This window comes from Macaca mulatta, chromosome 7, assembly GCF_049350105.2.
Source record: "Macaca mulatta isolate MMU2019108-1 chromosome 7, T2T-MMU8v2.0, whole genome shotgun sequence".
In the NCBI taxonomy this organism is placed as follows: Eukaryota; Metazoa; Chordata; class Mammalia; order Primates; family Cercopithecidae; genus Macaca; species Macaca mulatta.
In genome coordinates, this window is record NC_133412.1 from 138,783,917 (window position 1) to 138,808,898 (window position 24,982).

General features: G+C 35.6%; 1 protein-coding gene across 51 annotated transcripts in view; it reads left to right on the forward strand.

The window, feature by feature from the left end:
* Positions 1-24,982, forward strand: part of FUT8 (fucosyltransferase 8) — a 472,318-nt gene that overhangs the window by 389,136 nt on the left and 58,200 nt on the right. For all 51 annotated transcript variants that reach the window (XM_077938183.1, XM_077938188.1, NM_001266744.2 and 48 more), the window contains 1 exon segment: positions 16,767-17,004. In XM_077938183.1, coding sequence (XP_077794309.1) covers positions 16,767-17,004 — 238 coding nt within the window.

The following is a 24,982-nucleotide window of genomic DNA, read 5'->3' on the forward strand; positions in this document are numbered from 1 at the left end:
GCTGGAATCATCTGAGAACCCATTCCCTCTCTTGGCTGATGCTGGAAAGAGCCAAATATCTGGAACGTGGAATAGCAGGGGATCATTGGCCATCTCTCTCTCTATTGGTCTTTTCAGCATTGCAACTTCAAGGTAGTAGGATTTTTTACGTGGCAGCTGAGGGCTCCAAAGGTGGTCACTTCAAGAGGCAGAGATAGAGGGAGAACAAGCCAGGAGGAATGTGTGTCCTTGATGTAACCTAGCCTCAGAAGTCACATAGCATCACTTCTGCCGTACTGTATTGGTTAGAGCAGTCATGAGCTCCATTAGTTGGAAGAGGAGAGGTAGAGAGCTCCTCTCTTGATGGGAAGGGGCTGGTTGTAGAAAAGCATGTGGAACTGGAAATACTGCCCGGGCCTTTTTTTTTTTTTTAATCCAGTCTGCTACAGCGCCTTATACACACCTCTGTTATCATATTGACCATCTCGATGTCATTCATGTCTTTCATGTCTATCCTTCTGACTGAAGGATGCAAGCATCTGGAAGTTTTAGTCTGTGATTTATTAACTTTAGTATCTGTGATACTTTTATAAAGATATGTTTAATAAATACCTTATTTTGAAGAAAAGAAATTGAAGAAATGACAGAAAACTTCTTAAATTTGGCAAACCTAAATATTCAAGAAGCTGAGCAAACTCCTAACAGGAAAAACTCAGATCCATTCCCAGATACTTTTTAAGTAATTTGCTAAAAACTAAAGACAATGAAAAAAATCTTGAGAGCAGCCAGAGAGAAGCAGCGCATTAGTTATAGAGGAACAATTTGAATGACTCTGGGTTTCTTATCAAAAAACATGGAGGCCAAGAGAAGTAGCAAAACTGTTTTGTTTGTTTTGAGCTAACATCTTGCTATTTTGCCCATTCTGGTCTCAAACAATCCTCCTGTCTTGGCCTCCCAAAGTGCTGGAATTATAGGCTTTAAATCAGATTTAAAACATTTTTGTGGTGCTGAAAGGAAAGAATTCTCAACCCAGAATTTTTCACCTAGGGAAAATACAATGAAGTGAGGAAAAGACATTTGTGGATGAAAGAAAACTCAGAGAATTCATTGCCAGCAGACTTGTGTAAAAAAGGAAGTTCTTCAGACAGAAAATGATGACAAGAGAATTCTGCTGGAACATCAGAATGAAGAAAGTACAAATTAATAAATACAGGGAATTGCCTAATCTTCTCCTGTTGAGTTTTTAAAATGTTTGGTTAGAAATAAAATTTCTGACAATGTCCGATATGGTTCTCAATGTATATGAAGGTGATTTTTAAAACAACTATATCATAAAAGTGGGGAGAGTGAAGGAGCCTAAAAAGTAGGAAGGTTTCTGCATTCCATTTCAAATGGTAAAATGTTGAGATGAGTAGAACTGTAATAACTGTTGTATATAGATATAATTATCCCTAGAGTAACTACTAAAAATGCTCTATAGGCCAGGCGTAGTGGAGCACGCCTGTAATCCCCCACACTTTGGGAGGCCGAGGCAGGGGGATCACCTGAGGTCAGGAGTTAGACCAGCCTGGCCAACATGGTGAAACCCCATCTCTACTAAAATACAAAAATTAGCTGAGCATGGTGGCATGTGCCTGTAATTCCAGCTACTCGGGAGGCTGAGGCAGGAGAATTGGTTGAACCTGGGAGGCGGAGGTTGCAGTGAGCCGAGTTCGCGCCACTCAAGATTCTGTCTCAAAAAAAAAAAGGCTCTATAAAGAGATATTTTAAAACACTATAGAACACCATACTTTACAGGAACCATTTCTGATTTTTGTAGTTCCTTAAAACACTATAGATAAATCAAAATTAAATACTAAAAAAAGTTCAGAGTATGCACAGGCAAGGAGAAATGGAAACAAAAAACAAAAGGAGCAAATAAAAAACAAAAAAGTGGCATACTTAAATCCCAACATGTCAGTAATTGCATGAAATATAAATACAAATGATCTAAACATACTAGTTAAGAAAAAGAAAAAAAAATACAGGACAGAGACTGGCAGAATGCTTTTTGTTTGTTTGTTTGTTTGCTTGTTTTTGATACAGAGTTTTGCTCTTGTTGCCCAGGCTGGAGTGCAATGGCATGATCTCGGCTCACCGCAACCTCTGCCTCCTGGGTTCAAGCGATTCTTCTACCTCAGCCTGCTAAGTAACTGGGATTACAGGCATGTGCTGCCACGCCTGGCTAACTTTGTATTTTTAGTAGAGATGGGGTTTTTCCATGTTGGTCAGGCTGATCTCGAACTCCCAACCTCAGGTGATGCACCCACCTCGGCCTCCCAAAGTGCTGGGATTACAGGTGTGAACCACTGTGCGCGGCTTGTTTTTTATTTTAATGATCCATGTATATGCTGTCCCCCCAAGAAACTAACTTCACATATAATGACATAGGTAGATTAAAAGTAAAATGATGGGCAGATATACCATGCAAACAATAATCAAAAGAAAGAGTGACTGGGCTGGGTGCGGTGGCTCACGCCTGTAATCCCAGCACTTTGGGAGGCTGAGGCAGGCGGATCATGAGGTCAGGAGATCGAGACCATTCTGGCTAACACAGTGAAACCCCATCTCTACTAAAAATACAAAAACAAAATTAGCCGGGCATGGTGGTGAGCACCTGTTGTCCCAGCTACTTGGGAGGCTGAGGCAGGAGAATGGCATGAACCCGGGAGGCGGAGCTTGCAGTGAGGCAAGATTGTGCCACTGCACTTTAGCCTGGGCAGCAGCATAAGACTCTGTCTCCAAAACAAAACAAATACAGTGACTATTAATCTCAGACAGAATAGACTTCAGAGCAAAGAAAACTAGCAGAGACAAAGGAAGATACAATAATAATAAAATGATCAATTTACCAAAAAATGTAATTCTAAACGTGTGCACTTAACAGGTCTTCAAAATACATGAAGCAAAAACTGACAGAACTGAAAGGAGAACAGACAAATATAGTTGGAGACTTTAAAACCCCTCTTTCAATAATTGATAGAAGCATTAGACCAAAAACAAACAAGGTCATTCATCATGACCAAGTGGGATTTATCCCTGGGACACAAGAATGGTTCAACATACACAAATCAACCAATGTGATATGTTATGTCAACAGAATGAAGGACAAAAACCGTATGGTCATTTCAGTTGATGCTGAAAAGCATTTAATAAAATTTAACTTACCTTCATGATAAAAACCCTCAAAAAACTGGGTATAAAGGGGGAATATACCTCAACATAATAAAAGCCATATACAGCAGACCCACAACTAGTATCATAATGGGGAAAAACTGAAAGACTTTTCTCTAAGATCTGGAGCATGGCAAGGAGGCCCACTTTTACCACTGTTATTCAACGCAGTGCTGATTACTCTAGCTACAGTAATCAGACAAGAGAAAGAAATAACCAACATCTAAATTAGAAAGGAAGAAATCAATTTATTCTTGTTTGCAGACTATATGGTTCAATATTTGGAAAAATCTAAAGACTACCAAAAAAACTAGAAGTGATGAATTCAGTGAAGTTGCAAGTACAAAGTCAACACACAAATATCAGTATTGTTTCTATATGCCAACAGTGAGCAATCTGACAAAGAAATTTTAAAAAGTAATCCCATTTACAATAGCTACAGATAAAATTAAGTAACAAGAAATTATCCAAAGAAGTAAAGGATCTCTACAATGCTAACTATAAAACATTGATGAAGGAAATTGAAGAGAACGTAAAAAATAGAAAGATATTGTATGTGCATGGATTGGAAGAATAAATACTGTTAAAATGTTTATACTATCCAAAGTAATCTGTAGATTCAGTGTAATCTCTATCAAAATACCAATTACACTCTTCACAGAAATAGAAAAAAGAATCTAAAACTTGTATGGAATCACCAAAAAAAAAAAAAAAAAAGTCAAAGCTATCCTGAGCACAAACCTCAAAACTGGAGGAATCACACTGCCTGACTTCAAATTATATACTACAGAACTATAGTAACCAAAACAGCATGGTACTGGCATATAGACCATAGACCAATGGAACAGGATAGAGAACCCAGAAACAAATCTGTACATCTATAGTAAACTCATTTTCTACATAAGTCACAAACTTACACTGGGGAAAGGAAAGTCTCTTCAATAAATGGTGCTGAGAAAACTGAATATCCTTATGCTCAGGAATGATACTAGACCTCAATCTTACCATATCCACAAATCAAAATGGATTAAAGACTTAAATCTGAGACCTCACACTATAAAACTACTAAAAGGAAACATTGGGGAAACTCTCCAGGACATTGGTTTGAATGGGTAAAGGTTTCTTAAGTAATACCCGATAAGCACAGGCAACCAAAGCAAAAATGGACAAATGGGATCTTATCAGGTTAAAAACCTTCTGCCTGCACAGCAAAGGAAGTAGTCAACAAAGTGAAGAGACAACCCACAGAATGGGAGGAAATATTTGCAAACTGCCCACCTGACAAGGGATGAATAACCAGAATATAAAAGGAGCTCAAACAACTAAATTTGATCAAAAAGTAGGCAAAAGGTCTGAATAGATGTTTCTCAAAAGAAGACATACAAATGGCAGTCATATGAAAAGGTGCTCAGCATCAATGATCATCAGATAAATGCAAATTTTAAAAACCGACAATGAGATATCATCTCACCCCAGTTAAAATGGCTTTTACCCAAAAGACAGGCAATAGCAAATGCTGAGAAACAAATAACAAATGTGGAGAAAAGGGAACCCTCATACACTGTTAGTGGGAATGTAAATTAGTACAACCACTACGAAGAACAGTTAGGACGTTCCTCATAAAACTAAAAATTGAACTACCATATGATCCAGCAACCCAGCTGCTGGGTATATGATGAAAAGAAAGGAAATCAGTATATTAAAGAAATATTTGCACTCCCATGTTGACTGCAGCACTTTCCACAATAGCCAGAATTTGAAAGCAACCTAAGTGCCCATCAGCAGATGAATGAACAAAGAAAATATGTAATATCTATACACAATGGAGTACTATGCAGCCATAAAAAAGAATGAGATCCTGTCATTTGCAACAACATGGATGAGACTGCAGATCATTATCTTAAGTGAAATAAACCAGGCACAGAAAGACGAACTTGGCATGTTCTCACTTATTTGTGGGAGCTAAAAATTAAAACAAATTGAACTCATGGAGATAGAGACAGAATGATGGTTACCAGAGGCTGGGAAATGTAGTTGTGGGGGCGAGTAAAGGGATATGGTTAATGGATACAAAAAATAGTTAGAAAGAATAAGTCCCAGTATTTCACAGCACAGCAGGGTGACAGTCAATAATAATTTAATTGTACATTTAAAAATAACTAAAAGAGGATAACTGGATTGTTTGTAACACAAAGGATGGCTACCCCATTTACCCTGATGTGATTTTTCATGCATTGTATACCTATGTAAAAATACTTCATGTATCCCATAAATATATATACGTACTATGTGCTCAAAAAAAATAAAAAAGAAAAACAAAGCTAAAAAAAAAAAAACTTTTTATTTACCAGCGACCTTGTTAAAGAGGATGAAAGAGAAGCCATAGACTGGGAGAAATCTGCAAATCACATGTCCAACAAAGGCATGTATAGAGAATGTATTAAGAACTCTCTAATCTCAATAGTAAGAAACAATCTAATTAGAAAATAGGCAAAGTCTTGTACAGACAGCTATACAAAAGACATATACAGATGACAAATAAGCACATAAAAATGTTCAAAAATCATTAGTTATTAGGGAAATGCAAAAGACATGATGAGATACAATTACCTGTCAGAATGGCTAAAATAAAAAATGCCAGGAATGTGGAACAACGAGCTCTTTCATGCATTGCTTATGAGAATGTAAAATGGTACAGCCATTCTAGGAAACAGTTTGGTAGTTCCCCATAAACATACCATTACCAATATGATCCAGCAATCACATTCCTGTATATCCTAGAGAAAAGCCATGTCCACACAGAAAGTTGTACACTCATGTGCATAGCATCTTAGTTTGTAATCACCAAAAAGTGGAAACAACCCAAGTGTCCTTCAGTAAGTAAATAAACCATAATATAATCCACATAATAGAATACTACCTAGTAATAAGAAATCAACTATTACACACAAGTTGGATGGATCTCAAAAGCATTGTGCTGAATGATAAAAAGCCAGTCTCAAAAGATTAACAACTATCTAAATTCCATTTATAATGCACTTAAAGTAACTAAATTGTAGTGATGGAGAACAGTTCAGTGGGTTCCAGAGATTAAGGTTTGGGGAAGAGTGTACCTCGAAATTGGAAGTATAAGGGGTTTTTGTTTTGTTTTGATGGTACAGCTTGTATCCTAATTTTGGTGGTAGTTGCATGAGTGTATACATGTTAGAAAATCTGAGTGCATGTGAAAACTGGTAAAATCTAAAAAAGTCTGTAGTTTAGTTAATAGTATTGTGTAATGTCAGTTTCCTGATTTTGATAATGTACTATGGTTAAGTAATACGTTCTCCTTGGGGAAAGCTTTTTGGAAGGTACACCGTAAGTACAGTAACTCTCTGTACTATTTTGGCAGTTTATTATGGATCTTAAATTATTTCAAAATAAAAGTAAAATAAATACAGTGTTAAAAATTTTTGAGGCGTAAAGAGAATAAAATGTGAACTGGTTACAGTACTGTTCATTGAGGTAGTTTGAGAAAAGTGGTCTTGAGGTTTTGTTTTGTTTTGTTTTTTGTTTTTCATTTAAAAAAAAACAATAATAGCTGGGGATTCCAAAGAAATTCATGCTCAGCTAACAGTGTATTTTTCATGTATGGCTAGCTGCATGGAGAAATGAGACAAATACTTGGTCTTGGAGAAGAGGTATCCAGATTTGACATCTGGTCTAATTGTTGTTGATGGTTTGGTTTTAAAGCCAGCGAATAGACAAGTGCTGTAAGTACCAGTACTACCCAGAGGAATGGTACTTTGCAGAATGGAAAACTCAGCAAAACTGTATAACTTAAACCCTGACTTTTATTTAAAACAAAACATTTGGAGCAACTTTTGCACAGGAACAGTTTCAACCATTGTTTTCCTTTGCCAGTACTTCATCTTTTACACTTGATCTTAGCCAAAATGCTGAGAATCGATACTTTATCTTTTTACTCCTGTGTAATAAGACAGGGCTGACTATTCATAGGCATGCTTTTTACTCCTTTCCCCCTTCTACCCTCTTCCTCTTCCTCTTCCCCTTTCTGTCCTCTTCTCTTGTCCACGTTTCTTCCCCTCTATTCTCTTCCCAGCTCCCCTTTTTTCTATCTTACTTCCTCTTCTCCTCTTTTCCCTTCTCACTCGCTTTTTAAAAAGAGTACCTGTCATATCATACTTGATGATATGTTTTGAGGAAAGAGTCCCTAAATGAATTATGTCAACTAAAATGATGATGGAGGACCTTTCTGAAATTCAATCTTAATTTTTGTAAGCATGCTCTTTATAACCTCAACAGTTCAATTGATTCTGAGACCTGGGAATTAGGGTATAAACTTACAGAGAAAAGTTGAGGTGCTTGAGAAGATACATTTTCTGTGCATTTATATAGGATTGTCAGATTCTGGCTCCTTGTATAACAGCTTTTCTTCTGTATCCTTGGAGATAGTTTTATTTACATTATATTCTTGAATGAGAATACGAATCATTAATTATCTGCCTTTCCTTTGTGGCCCTTCTGGTAGCAGAAAAATATTACCAAGGTTATTCTGGCGTGGAAGTCTCTTGAATCTAAGTTGAGGGTTTTCTAGAGACCACCTGGAACTCCCAGAGATTACAGAATACTGTCTTGAAAGCCTCGATGGAAGAAATGTCCCACATTTGCTTGTTGCTTTCTATTGGATTTACGGAATTTCCATCTTTTAAAAATGACTTTAAAGCATTTAGTAGAGACTTACAGGTAAAGAGCAAAAGTTTTTAAAATGTATTATTTAAAGTAAGCTAAATGTGGCTTTACTTACCAAGACAAGCTTTCCTCTTCAATGACTGTATAGTAACGATCTGCCTTTACTGTGGTCTTTCAGTCTATAAACTCTGTATCTTGGTATCTTTCCTCCCTTAAGTTTCCACTCTTAGATTTTACAGAATACCCATAGGGAAATTTCCCGAAGCACTTGGGCCTGAGCTATTGTGTTGTCCTTACTACCTGGAACAGGTCGTTCAGGTTGCTAGAGGGGTGGAAAGGATGCTTTAGTACAGTCTTAACTTTGCTATGGAAAATATTCTTGTTTAATATGTTAAGAGACAATAATTTCCGGTCTTGGCTTTTAAAAGTGAGCATGCTTTTTAACTGTCTCTTTCATGGTTATTAACTATGCCAGAGTCTTCATTTTAATTACCACATGGAATACTTCAGTTCTCTTATTTGCTTCATTACCTTTTCTCCTTGGTTTTGAAAATAATGTTAGAGAAATAAAATCAGATTGTTTCTAATATAATGAAAAGCTTTCAACACCCTATTAATGAATTCTTTCTTCATTAGCAACACAAAGCTAGATATTGCAAATCTTTTTAAACAAACAAATTAAAAACTGTTTAGTCTTCTTATTAGAGCAGACAAAGAGCACAGTACAATTTAACTCACCTGACCTGACCCGTTTTTTTGGGTTTTACTGAACTGTCTTCACTGGAAATAGGAGCTATCTTTGACTTAACTCCTTCCAATAGAAGGGATTTCTTAGAGAGGAGTTGGAAGGATCTCCTGGGGTTCTGATTCTTAATTTTCAGTTTACAGAAATAGCTAGATATGTGTTTTGAGCCTGGACTTCTTGCTGCATCTTGTATTGAAGATATCATGGTGAAATAGATAAGGGCAGTGGACAGTGGATCAAGAGACCGTGCAGGTCTCTTGAACCTGAGAGGGTTTGCCACCTGTTAATTTATGACTATGGACTTGACATCACCTTTGTCTCTGTAAATGTAATTCAGTTGAACTAATGGTTATTGAGCATTTACTGTTTGCAAGAGGTGGCTGGAGATATTATGTGCAGTTTATATTGACTAAATGTTTTCTTTGTTGTTAATTTAGCCTTTTTCTGCAGTGTTTTTGGTCAGTAGTAACTCTGGGCGGGTGAGGGATACTACATTGTGGCTGGAAAATTTGTACTCTGAAGTTGCTTTTATTGGTGTGTAGGAAAAATCTTTATTAAAAGTCATAGAAAAAAATCATTAAAAGCCACAAAATCAGTACTATTTGGTAATATTTTATAATTCACAATGCTACTAATTTACTAAGTGGAGTCAGTGGAAACCCATAAATCCTAAGTAATAGAATAATGCCTATGGTTTACTAGTTGATTGAAATTGTTCTTTTTTTGCAAAGGGGAAATTAACCTGGTATCCTAATTGGAAATATGTCCAATAGTGACTATTTTTATATTTTAACCTAAGTAAAATATGTCAGCGTTATGATGGTACCTTACTGAATTAGTAATCGTTTATTTCTAAGGACTGCTGTTTTCCTTCAAATACCATTTTGGTTAGAGGCTTATTAATTCAAGTATTGTTCCCAATTGTTGATTTATAGGGCAGAGAGAAAAAACACAGCTTTCAGCTCTGTTGAAGCAGGGTCATTCTTGGAAACTAATAGTGTCAGATGAAATGCCTCAGATAGTGTAAAAGAAAATAATGGGCCAGGAGTGGTGGCTCATGCCTGTAATCCCAGCACTTTGGAAGCCTGAGGTGGGAGGATGGCTTAAGTTCACAAGTTCGAAATCAGCCTGGGCAACATGGGAAAACCCGTCTCTACCAAAAAATACAAAAATTAGCTGGGCTACTTGGGGGGCTGAGGTGGGAGGATGGCTTGAGCCCGGGAGATTGAGGTTGTGGTGAACCATGATTGCGCCACTGCACTCCAGCCTGGGCAATAGAGCCAGAACTTGTCTCAAAAATAATAATTGAAGAAAATAAAAAGGGAACTGAATTCAAAAGAATCCTGTTATATCTTAAATCCTTATTTTTTGATTTATATGTACTATGGTGACAGCTTTGCTGATGAATTATAATTACAAAAATGTTACATAACATTGTTAGCATATAAAGACCCGTGATTGGGCTACCTTGCAACACTAACTAATACTCAAAAAGAACACACACATACAAAAAACTGGATTTATTCAGTGTGAAATAATGTCTCTTGAAACTATGAGGATAAATAAGAAGTATGTTCAAATTAATTTTGTGCATATACCATCTCATTTATTTAGCCTCATAGTAGCTCTGAGAAAGAAGGGTGAGTGAACAGGGAGAGGCTGTGTAGGGAGGTAATTTTTGTGTCTATTTTAAACTAACCACTTGAAACCAAATCACACAATTGAGTTCATAGCAGAACCTTCATTGGACCAAAATCATATCTTTAACCTCTCTATCCAAGCCCTTTCATTAGAGAATGTTGTCTTAGGTAATTTTCACAAATGTACCTTGTATTTCTAAAACTTGAATTATCATTATTGCAAGGAGCTAGAATTTATCTGCCTATTGGTGAGTCTGACTTTTAAGTAGATCCCATATACAAAAATCTCATATTATAAAACATAATTTATTGTGTTTATAGTTTAGAGTAAAGCTTCTTTTAGTAATGAGACCCTTCTATATATCTTGCTCATGGATATGACACATTTTCTAGTCTTTTGCAGACATCAACTGGATAGTATAAAACTAGGATCAGTGGTAACTGATAATAGCTATTTGGTAAGAAATTTGAAAACTACAAAACTATGGCTCTGTATCCCTTTTATAGAGTCCCATAAATCTCTTTATATTTGTTGCTATTCTGTAACAATGCTGGATAACAAAGGCTTAGCTTAGAATAGGGGTTTTCTATAAAATTCCTTTTCATCACAATAACTTCCTGTTCATTTCAGAGTTGTTGCTTTATTTTTTTTCTAGATATGTACTCTGATAAACCTAATCTTGTGTTAGGAACATAAATACCTTTTCTATTCTTTAGTGTCCTCTGCCTTTTTCTGGAACTTTTATGAGCAAGTTATTTTGAATTTTCCACACTTCTAAATATTTGGACAAAAAAATTGGGCTGTGACTCTGAGCTTTTTCAGTGTTTCATTTACTGTTATCAGTACAGTCATTCATTTTCTCGTATCACCCTTCGAGTCTTCCATTCATCACCTTATATGTATAGACATTTCTCATTTCAGAATCAAGCATAATGGATTTTACCTCTTTCTTTGTGTCCTCTATGACATAAACAGAAAAGAATTAATATAGTCTGTCTTCAGCTTGATTTGAGATACACTAAGCATCATTCATTAAACCACTTGTACAGATTGCCCTTTTAGGTCTCAGCTCTTGTGCTCAAAGCATTAGGTTCTAGTCAAACTCTGTTCTTAACACAGTGAATATACTTTCTTAAATGTAGATGTGAGTCTTCTTTTAAATAGAAAATCTATAGTTTCCAAACTAAAGGTCAAATAGTTTCAATTATTATGTTCCTTCACTCTTTTTTTCTTTTAAAAAAAAAAAAAAAGAAGACGACGACTAACGTAAGATATAATAGTAGGGGAAATTGGGTGTGAGGTATATGGGAATTCTCTGTGCTATCTTTGCAGTAATTTAGTACATCTAAAAACTGTTCTAAAAGAAAAGGTTTATTGAAGAAGATATGAAGGACATTTCCTTTTTCATTCATATGAATTTTAGTGATATTCAAGTATTCTATTTCTCATGAAAATCTGACAAATGTCAGTGTTATTTGTCCATTCTTTTGATAAATGGAGTCAATAATAAACCTTTGGATCAGTTTGAGAATATTATTTATTCCCAGGATCCTTATACAATATTGCACAGAAATTAAATGATGCAGATCTCCCATTCCCACATGTTACCACACTTCTCTGTTCCTCTCAGATCTTTTGTGGCTATAGCAACAAGTGTGAGAATGCTTATTGCTTTAGGAGTCTGCCATGAGTTCATAGTTTCAAAGAATCACCAACTCTACTACTTGATTGTGGAAGCAATATTGACCAAATCTTGCTGAATTTTATCAGGGTTCTCTCAGATTCAAAAAGGCTCTTAACTCTTCCTCAGGTTCTTGATGGTATTTCTGCTTTAATCTAAAAAAAGACTAGCTTGCTGTGACACATTTGAATATGAAAGGTACCTCTTCTGGAGGTAACTTGTATTTTCCCTTCTCAGTTTTTCCTTTGGAATCATTTTACAAACTGCAGCTTTTGTTTCTAGGGCTCTGCTTGACAGGACCGATGATATCCCTGGAAAATGGTTTTAGAGTTGATGTTTGGTGACTGCATTATTCAAGGCTCATATAAATTGAAAACTGGTTACATTGCCTCTTGCTATGTAGGATAAAAGATTCTGTTCTTAGAGTCACCCATCCTCTCTCACATAGACAAAACAGCTAGGAGAACTTCTCAGACTAATTTTGTTATATGAAGAACTAAGATGCCTGGGAATAATTTAGCAATAGCTCATCCAAATTAAAGCAAAGTTGAACTTTAGAATGGAAGAAAAAGAAATTATCATGTTAGCTAAACATTTGCTTTCTGGATCTCCCGATTAAAAAGTGGCATACTACATCTCAAGTTAGCCAGTATAGAACACGTTCTACATTCCGTTGTAAAAATGGCTGGTAGCTATTATCAAGTATGATTTTTTTAAATGTTCCATGCCTGATATTTTGTAATTGTTGAAATCAGGTATCCCTTTACTCAGTGGCTTTTACTTCATAATGAAAAAGTAGATTTTGTTGTAATATATAAAATTGTGGAGATAGATGGAATTAACAGAGAAATTAGAATTTGTCTTTTAAGATAATCTGAGTTTCATCATAGAAGGTAAGCTCAGAATGCTGAAATGCTGCTGGAATAAATGAACTGTTTTACTTTTTTCATAAAGATACTGATGTATGCAACTTTGAATTCAGAGATAATTCCATTTGCATGTTCTGAGTGATGAAGAAGTGAAAGAAGTAAGAGACTGAGTAATAAAGAAGTGAAAGAAAGAACCTATACACTGCTGGTAGGAATGTAAATTAGTTCAGCCATTGTAGAACGCAGTGTGGAAATTACTCAACCAAAAACCATTTGACCCAGCAATCCCATTACTGGATATGTATGCAAAGGAATATAAATCATTCTACTATAAAGATACATGCATGCATATGTTCATTGCAGCACTATTCACGATAGCAATGACATGGAATCAACCTAAATGCCCATCAGTGGTAGACTGGGTAAAGAAAGTGTGGTACATATATACTATGGAATACTATGCAACTGTAAAAAAGAATGAGATCATGTCCTTTGCAGGGGCATGGATGGAGATGGAGGCCATTATCCTTAGCAAACTAATGCAGAAACAGAAAACCAAATACTGCATGTTTTCACTTATAAGTAGGAACTAAATGATGAGAACACATGGACACATAGAGGGGGAACCACAGACACTGGGGCCTATCGGAGGGTGGACAGTGGGAGGAGGGAGAGGATCTGGAGAAATAACTAATGAATACTAGACTTAAAACCTGGGTGACTAAATAATCTGTACAACAAACCCCCCGTGACACAAGTTTACCTGTATACAAACCTACACATGTATCCTTATACTTAAAATTAAAAAATAAAAAACAAAATGCAGTGTTAAAAATGAGAAGTGAAAGAATTTTTTTAAATGTAACTGCTTAATTTCACATTTGTTTAGAGTTCTTCCCAAGAAACTTGCTTTTCACTGCAATCTCCTTAAATATGTACGTATAGTTTTCATTGGATTCATTGAAATCCAATCCAGCAGGATTCTTTCCTAAATAAGAAACGTACTGGATCAGTCCTGACCTATTTTATGATTTTTGGTACTTGTCACCTGTAAAGAGAAGTTAAGGGAACATCACCCTAACTCCACAAAAATACAAAAATACCATCAGAGACTATTATGAACACCTCTGTGAACACAAATTAGAAAACCTACAATAAATAATTCCTGGAAACATACAACCTCCCAAGACTGAACCAGGAAGAAATTCATACCATGAACAGACCAATAACAAGTTCTGAAATTTAATCAGTAATAAAAAGCCTGCCATCCAGAAAAGGCCCAGGGATAGGCAGCCAAATTCTGCCACACATTTAAGAATACCTGGCACCATTCCTACTGAAACTGTTCCAAAAAATTGAGGAGGAGAGACTCCTTCCTAACTCATTCTATGAGGGCAGCATCATTCTGATACCAAAACCTGGCAAAGACACAAGAACAAAAAGAAAACATGAGGCCAATATCCTTGATGAACAAAGAAGTAAAAATCCTCAACAAAATAATAGCAAGCCAAATCCAGCAGCATATCAAAAAGCTAATTCACCACAATCAAATAGGCTTTATCCCTGGGATGCAAGATTGGTTCAACATACACAAATCCATAAATGTGATTCATCACATAAGCAGAATTAAAAACAAAAAGATTATCTCAATAGATGCAGAAAAGGCTTTCAGTAAAATTCAGAATCTCTTCATGTTAAAAATCCTCAACAGACTAGCCATCGAAGGAACATACCTATAAATAGTAAGACCCATCTATGACGAACCCACAGACAACACCATACTGAGTGGACAAAAGCTGGAAGCCTTTCTCTTGAGACCTGGAACAAGACAAGGATGGCCCACTCTCACCATTGCTATTTAACATAGTTCTAAAAGTCCTAGCCAGAGCAGACAGGCAGGCAAGAGAAAAAAATTAAAGGCATCCAAATAGGAAGAAAGGAAGTCAAACTACCTCTCTTTGCAGGCAGTATGATCCTACACCTAGAAAATTCCATAGTCCCTACCCAAAAGCTCCTAGATCTGAAAAACAACTTCAGCAAAGTTTCATGCTATAAAATCACTGTACAAAAATCAGTAGCATTCTATACACCAGTAATGTCCAAGGTGAGAGCTCAGTCAAGAATGGAATCCTAGTCACAATTGCCACAAAAAGAATGAAATACCTAAGAATACTGCTAACTAGGGAGGTGCAAGATCTCTACCAGGAGAATTACAAAACACTGCTCTAAGAAATCAGAGATGACACAAACAAATGGAAAAACACTCCAGGCTCATGGGTAGGAAGAATCAATATCATTAAAATGGCCATAGTGCCCAAAGCAATTTACAGATTCTATGCTATTCCCATCAAACTACCAATGACATTCTTCACAGAACTAGAAAAAACTGATTTAAAATTCATATAGACCCAGAAAAGAGCCTGAATAGCCCAAGCAGTCCTAAGCAAAAAGAACAAAGCTGGAAGCATCGCATTACCCGAATTCAAACTACACTACAAGGCTACAGTAACCATGGTATTGGTACCAAACACCATGGTACCCATACCATGTATCACCATACCAAACAGCATGGTACTGGTACAAAAACAGACATATAGACCAGTGGTACAGAATGAGAGTCTGGAAATAAAGTCATACACCTACAACTTTCTAATCTTTGACAAAGCTGACAAAAACAAGCCAAGGAGAAAGGACTCCCTATTCAATAAACTGTGCTGGGATAACTGGCTAGCTATATGCAGAAGATTGAAACTGGACTCCTTCCTTTCACTGTATACAAAAATTAAGTCAAGATAGATAAAAGGCTTAAATGTAAAACCTAAAACCATAAAAACTCTAGAAGAAAACCTAGGAAATACCATTATGGATATAGGCCCTGGCAAAGATTGCATGATGAAGATGCCAAAAGCAGTTGCAACAGAAACAAAAATTGGCAAATGGAACCTAATTAAAGAGCTTCTGAACAGCAAAATAAATTATCAACAGAGTAAACAGACAACCAACAGAACAGGAGAAAATATTTGCAAACCATGAAGGGTCTAATATCTAGAATCTATAAGGAACTTAACAAGCAAAAAGCAACATTATTAAAAAGGCAAAGGACATGACAGACACTTTTCAAAAGACATATACACAGTCAATAAGTATGAAACATCACTAATCATTAGAGAAATGCAAATCAGAATCACAGTGATATACCATCAGAATGAGATAACAGTCAGAATGTTGTTATTAAAAAGTCAAAAAATAACATGCTGGTGAGGCTGCAGAGAAAAGGGGCATTTATACATTGCCAATGGAAATGTAAATTAGTTCAACCATTGGAAAGTAGTTTGGCAGTTTCTCAAAGAACTCAGAGAGCTACCATTTGACCCAGCAATCCCATTATTGGGTATATAACCAAAGGAATATAAATTATTCTGCTATAAAGACACATGCACTTATATGTTAATCACAGCACTATTTGCAATTTCAAAGACATGGAATAAACCTAGATACCCACCAGTGGTAGACTAGAAAAAAGATGTGGCACATATATATCATGGAATAGTATGAAGCCTTAAAAAAGAATGAGAGCACGTCCTTTGCAGCAACATGGATGGAGCTGGAGGTCACTATCCTAAGCAAACTAATGCGGGAGCAGAAAACCAAACACTTCATGTTCTTATTAAAAGTGTGAGCTAAACGTTGAGTACATATGGACACAAGAGAATTATAGACACTGGGGCCTACTTGAGGGTGAAAGGTGGGAGGAGGGTGAAGATCAAAAAACCACATATAACTTACTATGCTGATTACTTGGGGTGTATAGCAAACCCCTATGACACACAGTTTATAAAACAAACCTGCACATGTGCCCCTGAAGCTGAAAGCAAAAAAAAAAAAAAAAAGAGAAGTTGACCTCTCTGTACTTGTCTTTATTTTTGTTTCTCTTTCTCCCTGACAGAATCCCAAGGACTGCAGCAAAGCCAAGAAGCTGGTGTGTAATATCAACAAAGGCTGTGGCTATGGCTGTCAACTCCATCATGTGGTCTACTGCTTCATGATTGCATATGGCACACAGCGAACACTCATCTTGGAATCTCAGAATTGGCGCTATGCTACTGGTGGATGGGAGACTGTATTCAGGCCTGTAAGTGAGACATGCACAGACAGATCTGGCATCTCCACTGGACACTGGTCAGGTAAGGAGCTTGTGCAGCATATGAGATCTCTGGGCTGATTCACTCAATTACCAGATTATTAGATTTCTAGGTTGTCCTTTATGGAACATACTTGTCTTTTCCTCTGTATCCATGAATACTATACATTATCCAGATAAAATCTAGAAGAACAGTATTTTATTTTAAAAGTATTTTATTATGTATTTCATTTCTGATGCTCATTTTTATGTGAATTTAGCAAAATCACTGAGTTTTTTTCAGGGAGCATAATTTAATATTTTAATTATAATGATATGCCTTTCATTCTGTAGGATGATTTCACATTATTGAACTCATTTTAATATGAAATAATCATCATATAAAGTAGTCCAGTTTATACGGACTACTATATATGAGTAGCATGAACATGCATGAGAATCACCTGGAAGTCTTCATAAAACTCCATTTTCTGATAGGGAAGGTCTGGGGTGCAGCCTGAGAGTTTTAATTTCTGACAAAAGTTTTAGGTTTAGGGACTGTGCTTTGAGAACCACTGAGGTGGACCTTGCTGGTAACTTTATCTTCAAATGAAGCCTAATTTGTGTGATTTTAATTGTATTCAGGAAACATTTAATTAATAGTAATGTGACTAAGGTACTATACTAGGCATTATAAGCAGATAGATCACTAAGAAATTTCCTTTCTCTCCAAGGAAGTGGTGATGGTGTAGAATATAGAAAAGAGTTTCTTACTGCTAGCCTAGTGCTTTTCTTTCTACAATCATGATCTTTAAGATCTAAAGTTGGGCTACCTTGTTTAAATTGTGGCTTTATTGTTTTGTAATCTTGGACAAGTTACTTAACCTAGGTCTTAGTTTCCTTATCAGTAAAATGAAGAGTAATAACTTATTTTATTGAATTGTTGCTAGATTAAATAAAATAATATATGTAATGCACTTACTACCTGATATATGAACTCATATCTAGTAATTTTTAGCTACTATGAATAGCCTTTATTCATTAAATGTATAATGAGTGCCTGCAGTGTGACAGATACTGAATTAAGTAATCAGGATAAATGCTAAGCAAGACAATATACATCCTCTGCACTCACATCTTGTGGGAATTCCAACATTTTTTTAAAAACTGAAGCATTTCAGTTAATATCATTTATTATGGGGCTAAGTACCTTTTTTCACAAGCTACAACACTAGATACAAAATAGGGAGCTATGTCATCAGCAAAGTAACTTTGGTTCCTTCATTTCTTTTGCTTCCTTTGAAAAAAAATGAGTAATAATATCTGACTCTTTGCAGAAGTGTCATGAAACTTAATTGAGTACTTTCTATAAAATACTTTTGAGTTGCTCTGCAAGAAGTCCTGTATGGATTAAAAGTATTTTGTGATTTTTGTCTTCTATAGGGTAGAAGCCTCATTTTATATATCAACTGATTTTTTATTTTTAACTTACTTCAGATTTTAAGGTGAACCTCTTTATCTAGAACCTAGTTGAGCTTTAAAGTTTCATCTTCTCCTGATCTGGTCTGTACTTTTAACAGCTAGTGCCAACAGATCAGTTATAAAGGTTAGGAAGATACTAAATCTATCATTCAGGAAAAGAAACTCTGCCAGCCCCACTATGGCTAACTTTTTTCATTTCATGGACTTAGTTCAGTTTAAACTTCCTTGATTGTGGAAATAATAGGCAGGGCCAAACTTTGCTTCTCTGGTTCTAGGGAGAGAAAACTTTTTGGATGGTAGTCAGAAAAGTGAAATTACCAGATTTATCAGGTTTAATATACAGTTTAGCCCTGCCTGTATGCTACAAGTGGTTATTTGGTTTGTTTGATTTTTAATTCTTACTTGTACATTTTGTAGTCTGTAGTGGCAACCACAGGGTATGAAAATTTTAAATGGCTTGAATTTCAAGCACTCAGAATTTCTTAATGTTACAACTAAAGAGGATATAGAAATCATCCTTTCTTTATTCATCTGGAATCAAAGGCCTAGTAAAGGCTAAATGACTTACCCAGGGTCATGCAGCTTATAAATGCCAGAACTCTGGTTAGCACATTACTTCTCCGTACCCCTCGTCTAAGTCCTTATCAGTAAACTCATGCCAAACACTTTACCTAGCAGAATGATGATTAGAGGCACAGAAACTGCCTGGAATAACTAGAAATTAAATAAAATAATTTTAATAATTTAGATACCAATCTTATATCTGAAAAGAGACTTCTTTTAAGATTAGAATATTTTTGTTTTTATGAAGAGTATAACTGCCATAGATTTCTGTCTGCTTATTTACATTATATATGTACCCTTTAGAGAAACTATTGAACATATTTCCAAGAATTAAAGGAAATAGTGAATTTTAATAAGCTCCTTGACATTAATCCTTTAGTTAGTTATAAATCAACTATGTCTGTTGCCATTCTGAGTTGTAAAAAAATCTTGGGATAGTTCCTTTGTCACCATTACTGTGAAATTATTATTGTTCATACATAACTTGACATGATGTCCCTACAGATGGAATTTAGTAATTCTTGTTCAAGTCTGTCCACCAGTGCAGGAATTAGTTTGCACATTGATCATTTCATAGCTATATCATACCTTATTATAGGTTGACATCTATTTTTCTTCTGCATTATTTTATGTTTGTGTGTGAAACTATATCCTTTGTACCAAGTAAAATGGTTAAGTGAAGGAAAATACTAAAGGTGATGCTTCCAGTAAAAAGTAATCAAAATATTTCCCATCACCTGTACATGCCATGTCTATTCCTAATAGTTTACATGTCCTAAGGTTGATGATGAAATGATCAATTTAGTTTTTTACACCACAAGATGTTTCCTCAACCTGAACTAACTACACATACTAGACCCAATTCTTCCACATAGATTGCTTGTGATAATTCAAAATGGGAATCTTGCCTTTATGTTTAATGATTTGAAGTACCTTTCAACAATATTTATTTGTTTATTTATTTATTTTTGTTTTGCTGTGTTTTGTTTTTAGAGACAGAGTCTTACTCTGACACCCAGGCTGGAGTGCAGGGACATGATCCTAGCTCACTGCAGCCTCGAACTTGTGGGCTTAAGCAGTCCTCTCACTTCAGCCTCCACAGCACCTGGGACTACAGGCATGCTCCATCATGCCCAACTAGTTATTTTATTTTTTGTTAGAAATAAGGTCTCACTATATTGCCCAGGCTGATCTTAAACTCCTGGTCTCAAGCAGTTCTTCCACCTCAGCCTCCCAAAGTGCTGGGATTATAGGCATGAGCCACTGTGCCTGGCCTCAACAATTTATAATTTGGTTTTTAAAAAGATATTGACTATTTTAGGCTATATATGATGACTAGCTTTCAAAATACACTTCTAGCTTATATAAATACCATTGAATAGATGGTTTAGTGATAGAGAACTCCATTTAAATTCAGTTCCTCACTTCAAACTTTTTCCTTGTAAAAATTAAAAATTATTCCCCTTAACAGTTAACCTAGACTATTTTGTCTTTCCTCCTCTTGTCTTTTCCCACTATCTTAAAAAATAAATAAGTTAAACTGAATTCTTAATATGATAAATGTAATTGAAAAATTTTATTTGTAAATGAAAATAATGACTAGTAAAAAAATAATTTATAAATATGATGAAGTTTGATGCCCTGGAGGCGAGGTGCCTGGTTTAAATACATGTCTAGGTAGATGACCATTTGGTATATTCACTTATCTAAACTGAATGGTAACCTTCTCTCCATGCCTCATTTCCAAAAGGTTTTAGTCAAAGAGTTTTATTTGACATCTTTAAGGTTTATGTGGCGGCAGCCTTAAAATAAAAGTAGTTCAGTTAAAGTATTTGCTGTTTGCTAGATACCTATGCTGGACTACATGAAGACAGACACAGTCTCTTTCCTGTAAAGGGCAGTCAAGGGGGAAAGGTAGACAACTAAATAAGCAATTAAAATATGCTGTGCTAATGTGGTAGTATGGGTAAGTTAAGACTGTCCTGAAGCAAATATCTAATACATATTTGGGGTTCTTTTGGAAGAAATGATTTTTAAGCTGAGACCTAAATTATGCGTAGGAGTCAACCAGGAAGGGACATAGTGGAAGAATCTTCTGTCAGTGGGCACAACATGTAGAAAGAGAGGCAAGAGAACATGGAGTCACTAGGGGAACTAGTAGTAGTTCATTGTAAAGCTTGAATGCTGAGAGACTAGCTAATGTTTCATTTTAAAAACAAGCATCACTTATAGGATTTCCATTTTGATGGTTGTGTATTTTTGTTCTTCACTAAAACTGATAGGTTTTAATTTGAGATTCAAAGCTCTTTTTTTGATTTTGGTTTAGAGAGTAGACAGAGTTATAAGAAGTTGATTTCAGGTGCCTTTTTTTGTTATCTCTTAACTATTAAACTGTTTATTCAAATATCTCACTCAGGTCAGAAGGAAAATCTTTAGCAAGTAGAACACAAATGAAATTATACTTTCAATCTTTCCTTTGAAACTGATATTTTAACCTTTACAAAACTACTAAGATGTCTATTGGAATCATCTAAATATTCTAACCAAGTTGTATCCTTAATAATGATTGACGTCAGGTAGACCAATTTATAAACTGATATTAAGCAATAATGTGATTAAGAATATATAGGTATAATATATGTATTCGGCTATAGATATGTGTCTGTTAAGTCTTTTTACAGTAGTATTTTCAGTCTTTGATAATTGTATTAATAGAAACTTAAAACAAGTACATTTACTATTTTTGATCCCTTATGCTGCAAAAAATCTTGATTTCTCTGTTTAGGTGATCTGAGAGAGGGGAAGGATATTGGACTGTGAGTCTGATCCAGTTCTGTTGTTTTTAGCTTTCTGAACTTTGTGAATTAACTTTAGCTTCTGAACCTCAGTTTAGCTCTTTAAAAAAACTCATGATACTTATTACCTACCTCCCTGTCCACCTGGAATATATTATTGGGTTACAAGCTGCAACAACAGGAAAGCTATCCTTTTATTCTGAGATGAAAATCATGCCTTCATAAGAACTTCATATGTATTTTTTTAAAGTTAAGTGGAAAAGTTGAAAGAAATACATAGAAGCAAGATAACTTCTGATAATAACTTCTAGACATTCAGAATATCTCTATGCTTAGTAAATCCACCATTTAATCAAAATAAATTTCTGGGCCACTCATAGAGTCTCTCTGCAGCTACCTTAAGCCTTCAGCAGTTCTAAGTATTTTTTTTATCTCAACATACCTGAGATTTCTACCTTCTGGTATACTCTTGCTTGTAGTGGTTATTCTGTGTAATTAGTGAAACTGGCTTTGTTGCAGGAAAGATGTGGTTGTGCAGGGAGGCGATTTGGAGAGTGAGTTGATACCACATATAGTTGAAAAGCTAGATGTCTCCTCTCCAAGATTCTAGTAGGTTTCTCTGCCCTTTACCTGACTCCTTTTAGAATCATTAACCTAAATAAGTGTAATTGCAGATACATAAGGACTTTTGATTCAACTGCTATAAAACTTTTTTGTTTTATTACTTATGAGCCATAAAAGAAAGAAAGATCTTTGTTTCAGGAATTTAAAATACCAGTTAGAATATACTTATGTCTCAGAAGAAGTCAAACTGCTTTTCACCATGACATCTTCTTTCATTTCCCACTTGAGGAGATAGAAGTCTATGGTGTCTCATTAAAATCTCATTGAGATCATCAGGAAATATGGGAATAGGGAACTAAAGCTTTGTCCACATTATAGCCTTGACCCTTGTGAGCCTACACTCTTACAATTATAGATATTTATTTTCATATTTATCCTGTGCTCAAATTGAGTTGTGAGTAAACCTGGGGAAAGTTAATTAGAGATTTGCAACCTACCAGGATAAAACATGGTACCTTTTCTTGGACTATTAATTTTATTTACTGGTAGATAAGCTAAATCATTTTCAAATAATAAAACAAGATCTATAATGGTATAAAATGAAAATTTGATCAAACTCCAGCCCATTGATTGAGGCCAGTCTTCATATTCTCAGTAGTATGAGTTTACCCTCCACTGCTGTTAGCATTTTGGTGGAATATTTTAAGAAACACCATTCTGTGAGGTTTTTTTAGCTGTTTGTTTTACCTTGACAGAGACTCCATATGGCAGCAAGGCAGCAAGGCACTTCTAGGTTATTTACCTTCTAGGTTATTTACACAGTGCTAAGCGTTTGACCAGAGCACATTAAATGTAAAAAAAGAGGCCGGGCGCGGTGGCTCATGCCTGTAATCCCAGCCAGCACATTGGAAGGCTGAGGCGGGCCGATCACCAGAGGTCAGGAGTTCAAGACCAGCCTGGCCAACGTGGTGAAACCCCATTTTTACTAAAATAAAAAAAAAATTAGCTGGGCGTGGTGGCGGGAGCCTGTAATACCAGCTACTCAGGAGGCTGAGATGGAAGAATCGCTTGAACCTGAGAGGCGGAGCTTGCAGTGAGCAGAGATCGAGCCACTGCACTCCAGCCTGGGCGACAGAGCAAGCCTCTGTTTCAAAAAAATAAATAAATAAAAAATAAATGTAATAAACAAATAAAACCTCTCCCCCCAGATCCCCATCCAAATTTCAAAACATTACCCTTCACGCTGTGTGAGGCACTTTTATTAAGCTGTAGATTTTGTTTTGAAAAAAGTCTGTTAACTAAGAATGAATCTTTTTAGCAATTTATTCTCCCCTTTTTAGAAAAGGTCTGGCAGAATGAGTTCAGACGTAAAAAGAGGTGTGATTTAGGAAAAAGCAATACCTATTTAGTAGCATCCACCTCATTGTGGAGCGCAAACTATTTCATTGGAAAAGTTTCTGAAAAATCCCCTAAAGTCTATTTAGAACCTATCAAAGGTTGTTAGAGCTAGAGATAGAATCCAGTGTTCTTAATTTCCTGTGGGGTGTCTGGGCCACATAGCCTTGATAACTGTCTCAGAAATTGTCAATGTTTTTATAAGTACTGACATACCTATTATGATAGGTGTATTCCTTAAAGGTTTGGCATAAATTATTACAAATTGAGTCGTGTTTTAAACATTCTAGTGGAGCTAGATTACAAAGTAAATAATCTTTTTTCTAATAGGAGCTAGTAGTCAGTTGCCTGATTCACCCCCCATCCTTCCTTCCTTCTTCCTTCCCTCCTTGCCTTCCTTTCTTCCTTTTGTAAGTATTTGGGTTTTTCTGTTTTCCTCAGACATACTTATGTGAATCTTTGAGTCTCAGTCACAGTTGACCTTCAACTCAAACATCAAAGTATAGAAAAAGAAGATTGCAATCTTTTAGTAGTATTTTGATAACAGAGTCTTATTTGCTTAAAACATGTGGATCACATTAGAGTGATTCTACAAACAAGGTAATTGTTGAAATTTTGAAGAAAGTCAAGAATGCATCCTATCCCTTTTGGTTAGTTTTATATGCCAGAGCTCTGAGTATGATGTGAATCTATAATTTCTTTGTCTCCCTTTCTCAGGGTTATATAAATCATAGGCTAATTTCGTGGAATAGGAAATAATAAAGTCTGTGATCTTTAGTGGAATTATACATATTTTTTTCCCCTCCAAAAGGATGTTGCTCAGTAAGAAAGTTCTATAGTGGTTTGTACATTAGGTTCCATTGGAAAAAAAGACATATTTGTGTGTGTGTGTGTGTGTGTGTGTGTGTGCGCGCGTGTGTGTGTTTAAGTAATAGACTTTATTCCTCATGCATTTTTGTTGCCTTAGCAGAAGATCAGAAGCAGATTACAGAATCACAAACCTTCTTAGATGATACTTTGGTATCGGGCTTCTTTTTTTTGTTTTGCATCCCAGAATAAAAAGATCAAAAATATTCTTAGCAGTTATTGAAAATAATTAAGAGTTGAGTCCACCTCTTCCTAAAGAGGTCCTCCTTTTGATTCAATTTTAGTCTCCTATTATAAGTAGCCATTAAACTTAATTCAGGTTATATTCCCTGGAAGCAAGAAATTGCAACTAGTGATACTATAAGTCATATTGAT